General features: G+C 44.0%; 1 protein-coding gene across 1 annotated transcript; it reads right to left on the bottom strand.

Annotated features, from left to right (window-relative positions):
- Positions 1 to 1,260: 1,260 nt before the first annotated feature.
- GPRASP1 (G protein-coupled receptor associated sorting protein 1) lies at positions 1,261 to 6,973 on the bottom strand. The gene is made up of 2 exons (XM_030306237.1): positions 6,780 to 6,973; positions 1,261 to 6,099 (listed from the first exon to the last, which is right to left on the bottom strand). Exon 2 carries the CDS (start codon positions 5,786 to 5,788, stop codon positions 1,607 to 1,609), a length of 4,182 nt encoding a protein of 1,393 aa, XP_030162097.1. The 5' UTR covers positions 5,789 to 6,099; positions 6,780 to 6,973; the 3' UTR covers positions 1,261 to 1,606.
- Between the last annotated feature and the right edge of the window lie 240 nt (positions 6,974 to 7,213).

Genomic DNA, 7,213 nt, shown 5'->3' with positions numbered 1-7,213 from the left:
CTCTATGCCCATAAACCTTGCATACCAGAATCAGGTAGGAAAAAACACCACTTTCCATCCTGACAAATAAAAAAATGACAGGGTCACCATGTTTGGTTGTTTTCCTGAAAATAATAAAACTTTGCAGATTTACTCTTAACCTGGACTGCCCAAAATCCCCTATCCCAAACCAAAACAACTGTATGCCTGACTTTTGCTTCTGTCTGAATATGTATTACATTTTTGAATGCGAAAAACATGTAGTGTGAATTCAGGAACTTTGGAAATTTTAAAGTTTATTCCCTTTAATTTAATATGTATTTTTACTTGGCAAGCCAGTCATTTTGAAGTTGTAGTCTCACATTTGTTTACTCCTTTGTTATGTTTTACAGTCAAAACTGCATACATTTGGTCTATTTACCACATTTATTTTTACAATGGAATTATACTTTCTATGTATAATACCAGTCTTTTCTATTCCACCAAATAAAGCATTTTGCTTTATTATTTTCTTATTCAATTGAAAAATCTATACCTCATCACTTTTAGAGGCTGTATGGTATTACCATCATAACATTTTCCATGGGCACCACTATGAAGAAATGGTTTTCCTGTCTCAGTTAATTTTCTGTACTTTCTTAATTCTTTTAACTTTTAAGCAGTATCAATGAAACACCCGTATTTTGAGATGCAAAATTCAGCTTCTTATTTCTTCAAAACTTATCTCATCCTCTCTATCCCTTAATACACCCTTCCCAGCCACTCCAGTCTGACTGGGTAACTCACTCACATAGAACAACTTTTCCCAACTCCATGCTTTTATTCACACCACCCAGTCTTTTTTTTTTTTTAATTTTTTTTCAACGTTTATTTATTTTTGGGACAGAGAGAGACAGAGCATGAACGGGGGAGGGGCAGAGAGAGAGGGAGACACAGAATCGGAAACAGGCTCCAGGCTCTGAGCCATCAGCCCAGAGCCTGACGCGGGGCTCGAACTCCCGGACCGCGAGATCGTGACCTGGCTGAAGTCGGACGCTTAACCGACTGCGCCACCCAGGCGCCCCCACCCAGTCTTTCATATATTCCAGAGCCCAGCTTAATTGAGTTCTTTTTCTCCTGAGGTATGCCCTGAGTAGCAGCCCATGGTAACCTTTGCATTTAATGTCATCAGAATAAACTTTTTCAATGAGCATATTATTTATAGATTAATTATCTATGTGTGTTCCTGTGTTATCTTTGCATCTATATTTTAAGTTCAAGGAGAAGGGTGACTTCTGACAACTTTAAAACAGAACTTTATTGAAAACACAAGACTCAAATAGACATCAACACACTAGAACAACAATCAGAAGGGTAGCTAGCTTACTTATGATGGCTCAGTTCACTCTAGCCGAAATACTAAGTGTCACAATTTAGACAAAAACACAAATATCAACAAATGTTCTGTCAGTTCTAATATTCATTTGGCATCAGAAGAATGATTCAGCTCATACAGAGTTGGGCAAAGTCAGTGCTAGCAATAAAGATGTACATTACAACACAACCGACCATGTAAACCAAAACATTATTCAAGGAATTGTTAACTCAGGAACATTAGGACAAAGGCAAGTGATTAATCATACTAATTTTACTGGCCTGCTTCAGGGTCATATTGATCATTTGTTCTGCTTTGCAGTTCCCTAGCAAACTCCTCAACTTCATGGAATGCAGAAATAAGTGGCTCAAGACTGAAATCATCATCAGTGAACAACACCATCTCCTTTTTGATATTGTTACCAATATTCTCAAACATTGCTAGAACAACTTGAGTATTGTCATTTGTCTCTTTCCTGTTAAAAAGGCCCATAAATTCTGACATTGCTTCAGCACTGAGTAGTTCTTTTGTCATGACAGGATTTTCAGACAAATTCAGTAGTATTTTCAGAACATGAAACCTTGTTCTGGTATTGCCCATGGCTAGTAAGCAGAGAAATCCTGACATATACTTGGCAACCAGTGTGTGATAGTCAGTAGTTGTAGTGAGGTGTCTAATCATCCTTATTCCAGAAATTTGCTCAGGGGAATCTAAGCTATAAGAAAGGGTTTCTTCACACATTTGACATACATATGTCTGAATCATGTTTAGATTTGGATATGGTGGAGCCAAGCGAATCATGTTTTCCAAAAAACTTGTCCTAACTCGGGAGGAGGAATAATTGAGCAAGGTTTCAATAAGTGAGACAACACCTGAATCCCGAATGAAATCTCGGGTAAATTGAGAAGCACTTCTCATACCCATTGCGATTTTAGATATTTCATGAATAAAAGGATCTCGGATTTTGTCCATTAATAGAAGGAGTTCTTCAAACTCTTCAGAACCAATATTAAGCTCACACTGTATGCAGCTGCAGGACCAACTCTCAGGTTCTGCACTCTCTCTGGCCCTAAGATGTTCCCGAATTTCCCTGACTGACCTGTAGGATGGATCATATTGAAATGGGAACTCAGGATCAGGCTGATCAGGCTGAAGCAAAGATTCCTGCTCTTCCCTTTCTGGGTTAAGTCCCATGTGCTTTGGCTTTCCTCCAAACATTTCAAAGAACATAGATGCTGCTTCTTTTGGAAATCTAAAGGGTATTGGAGATGGGAAGCCAACCCTACCCCATGGACCAGGCTTGAACTGAACAGTGACCTCTTCCCAGCTCTGGGGCCTGTGTGAAGCATCAGGCTCCTGCTCAAATGAACACCTAGACCTGCAAATGGCCCTGAACACAGGGTTAGGGTTTGATTCAAAATGGGCCTCATCTCCTGCCCAGAACCAGGATCCCACTATGGGATCATCCTCCTCATCTACTGTCCTGGTCTCACAGTTGGTCCCATTGTCAGTCCTGTTATTGGCCTCATCTTTAGCTCCAAACCAGGACCCAAAAACTGCCTTTTCCACATTGTCTGGCCTGGTCTTACAAGTTACAACAGTTCCAGTCTCATTAATAGCCTTCTCTTCAGACCAGAACCAGGACTCAACAATTATCTCATCATCCTCTGGATTGAATGCACAGAATGTCTCTGCTTCTACAGTGACTTCTTTTGCAGCACAGGACCAGGACCCAAAAATGATTTCTTCTTCAGTCCTTGACCTGTTCTCTTCTATTGCCTGAGGCCCAACCTCTATACTGTTGTCTTTTTCAGCCCCAAACCAGGACCCAACCAGGACTGAGGAAGTGATTTCCTCTTCCTCAGTCACTGGCATGGACTCGAAACTGGCTCCTGCCTCCATACTGGCCTCTTTTTCAGCCCAGAACGAGGACCCAACAATGGCTTCCTCCTCTTTAGCCTCTGGACTGGATTTGTTGCAAAAGCCAGCCTCTTTCCTAATGATCTCTTTCCTGGCCCAGAACCAAGACCCAACAATAGCTTCCTCCTCAGCTGCCAGCCTGTCCTCTTCTCTAGCTTCAGCTGCTGTCTTGAGCCTGTCCTCCTCCCCAGCCCAGAACCAAGAACCAATAATGTCCTCCTCCTCAGCATCTGGCCTGGATTCTTCTTTGTCTGTAGCCACTCTAATGGTTTCATCTCCTTTCCAGAACCAGGATGTGATCATGGTCTCCTCCTCGATCAGTGGGTTGGTCTCTTCTCCAGTCCCATCATCTGTACTGACCTCTTCTGTAGCTCGTAACCAGGGCCCTATAATGGTCTCTGGCCTTGTGTGTTTCCTGGACCAGAACAATGAATTAACAGTGTCCTGTTCCTCCTCTGGCCTAGACTTCCACCTGCTTCCATTGGCAGTATATATGCAGGGGTCTTCTTCATCCCAGAAGCAAGACTCATTATTGATCTCTTCAGCCTCTGCCATAAATTTGCATCTGGCACCAGTTCCATACTTTATACTGACCTCTTCTGTGGTCCCAAACCAAGATGATATAATAACCTCCTCCTTGTCCTTCAGGGTAGACTTGTTGCTGACCTCAGTCCCCACACAAGCTTCTATTCCATTCCAGAACCATGATCCAATAATGGGTTCCTCCTCAGCCCCTGGCATGGTATCACAACTGACTTTAGCCCCAGAATCCATCTTTGCCTGGTTTCCAGCCCAAAACCAGGACCCAAATATTGACTCTTCTTCATCTCCTGGCCTGGCTTCTCCAAACTCAGCCTCTGTATCAACCTCTTTTCCATCCCAGAACCAGGGACCAATGACCCCTTCTTCCTCAGACCTTAGCCTGGATGCACAGCTGGCTCTAATATCAACTTCCATACTGGCCCCATCACTGACCCAAAACCAAGACCCAAAAATGGTCTCTTCCTCAGCCTCTAGGTTGGTCTCTTCACTAATCCAGAAGCAGGAACCAACAATGACGTTTACTTTATCATCTTCTAGCATAGATTTGGAGGTGGCCTCAGCCCCAGTTTCCATACTGGCCTTTTCCCCAGACCCAAGGATGAAATTGCCAATAGATTCCTCCTCAGTGCTTGGTCTGGATTTACTGCTAGCATCAGTCTCTATACTGGCTTCTTCTTCAGTCCAAAACCAACTGCCAAAAATGGAATCATCCTCCACTTGAGAGCTGTACTTGACACTGGCCCCATCTACTATGCTGGATTCTTCTGCAGCCCAGAACCAGGTCCCAATGAGGAACTCCTCTTTGGACCTGGTTTCTGGCTTGGCCCTGGCTCTGGCCTTAGTTTTGACCTTTTCCTTTGCCATTTTTCTGGCCTTGGCCTCTTTCTTGAACTTGGGCCTTGACAAGTTATTAGCCTTTTCTCCAGGCCAGAACCAGGACTCTTTTTGGACTACATCTAAAGATCCAGATACAAAATCAATGGAAGCTTCTTGCTTGGTCCTGTGCCTGGCCCTGACATTGGCCCCTTTCCTGACTCTGGGTTTAGACCTGCATTTGCCCTCCTCTCTAGCCCAGAGCGAGGAATTCACATTGTCCTCACATTCAGATCCAGAAATGGACTCAAAGACTTCTTTCTTGGACCTAAACCTGGACCTGTTATTGGTCTCTTCCTTGGGCACGGACCAGATTTTAGCCTTTTCTCTGGCCCAGAGCCAGGATGTCTTAATAGATTCATCCTCAGAGCCGGCACTGGACACATAAAACTCCCAGTTGGTATTGGGCCTAGACATGTCCTCTTCCTTGGCCTTGTGCCTGGATCTGGCATTGGCCTTTACCCTGTCTCTAGGACGAAACTTTGTACTGACCTCTTCTCCACTCCAGAACCAGGAATTCAGACAAGATCTGTCCACCCATCTGAAATCACAATTGTGAGAGATCTCTTGTTCGAATGTAGGCGTGGGGCACCACCAGGATCCCACATTGGACTTCTCCTCTGACCCAAAAAAAGGCTGTATTCCTAATTGGGACTTGACCTTGGTGACAGGAAAGGAATCAGTGTCCACACTGATCAGTTCCTTATCCATAGATAAGGTCTTCATTTTAGCAACTGACTCAAACTCAGTACTGACCAGTGGCCAGGCTATGGAATTGGTCTGGGACACTCCCTCTCTCTTCAACATCTCCTCACCATCATATTCAGTCATGGTCCATGAAGGGGCTTTATCTGTAGGCCTCACCCCAGGGATTACCTTGGCCTCATTCTTAGTATGTACCACACCTACTGCCATGGTTTCTGCTTTGGGCTTTGCCCCACTTACTACCATGACATCAGATTTAGGCCTTACCCCAGGCATTACCTGTGCCTGGGTTCTAACCTTGGGTCTGACCACCAGTGGGACTTTATTCTTTCTTTCAGCCCCACCCCCAATCTCTTCTTCAGCCTTCTTTTCAGGCTTCTCCTGAGCAGCATGTTCAATCTCAGACCCAGTCATGGTATAAGTTACAGAGGAGGCCCAGTTAAGTACCTCTACCTGTCTCAGCCTCTACCACAGATCTCTCACAGTTTTATATCTTCACACTATGATCTTTAGTTCAGGTGATATAGTTGAAAACAAGAGTTAGAGTCAATCACCAGTCCATCAATCAATCGATCTCCTTCCAAAGCCTAGCCTCAGTCAATACCACAAAGTGCATAGGTACAAGCAAGCTGCGGGACGATGGATGTTCCCAGGTAGGAGCAGACCTGTTGACGGTGGTGGTCAGCAGCAATCCAACACCACCAGAGCTGCCACTAGAGGTGGATCTAAGGAAAAAGAATGACACGGGGCTTTGAATCTCTTCTAATTGCATCACTCCATGCAGACATTCACATGGAGAGACTTGACCTTGAATACTTAGTGGAACAGTTGGACCCACATGTTTTACCCCAGATTTTGCCACATTACTTTGCCTGCTATAAAACAGGTATGAAACTGGTGAGTGTTGGCAATGGGAGAGGCTTAGGAGGCCCCAGATTACCCTAATCACTCTTGGGCCAGTGTTGATTTCCACTTCCCCACCCAAAGTTGTACCTACTTCACACCAACCTGCAAGGATGTGGTGCAATTTTCCCCTCCTTTCCTTGATTCCAGGGTCGTCAAGCCCTAAAGCAGCCTTGGAATAAGTAAAAATAAAGGAAAGAGTGGAGCCTGACTGTGGATAAATAAGAGGGCACGCTGACCCTGATGGAAGTATCTCTTACCACAAGAGTTCAATTTGTTGTTTCCTATCTCAATGTCCATGTTCTCAGGTTTTCTCTTCCCTATCACAACCAATCCACACATACCCCAATATTCCTAATATCTATTGAAGGAAATGGAAAAGGGATGCTGTGGCAGTTGCAAATATAGCAGCAAGCAGGAGAGATGGAGGAGTTCCCATACCCACTTGGATCAAAGACACTTGCCATGATCTTACTCTATAGTGTTCCCCTGATTTACCCACCTTCACGCCAACCTCCAGAGATTTGAACCAGTCTCCTCCTCTCCTTCCTTATAGAAGTGAGCAGCCTTAAAGGAAGTCTATGGACAGACACAAAGGCAAAACATTCAGGAAATAATGGTAGCAACTGAATGCTTGGTGGACAGATCAACACCAAAAAGTATACATATTATCTTCTATCTTGTTGAAAACAAGAGTTAGAGGACCTGTTGAGAGAATATTCTCATTTAATTTAGGCCCTCTGTTTCAGGGTTCTGGATAACAGCTGCTTTTCACATTACACTCTGACCATTACATTACTCCCTTCTCCAGTTATGAGGATTCACCAGTAGGTGTTCACAGTACCTTGTACTGGTACTACAGAAGTGGGGTAAAGTACCCATCATGTTACAGAAAACAGATTGTGCAGTGGCACTTGTAATTATGACTTCTGTCTC

Source organism: Lynx canadensis, chromosome X (genome assembly GCF_007474595.2).
Source record: "Lynx canadensis isolate LIC74 chromosome X, mLynCan4.pri.v2, whole genome shotgun sequence".
Classification (NCBI taxonomy): domain Eukaryota; kingdom Metazoa; phylum Chordata; class Mammalia; order Carnivora; family Felidae; genus Lynx; species Lynx canadensis.
Note: the sequence above shows the minus strand (reverse complement) of the source record. Positions and strands in the feature narration are given on the sequence as shown.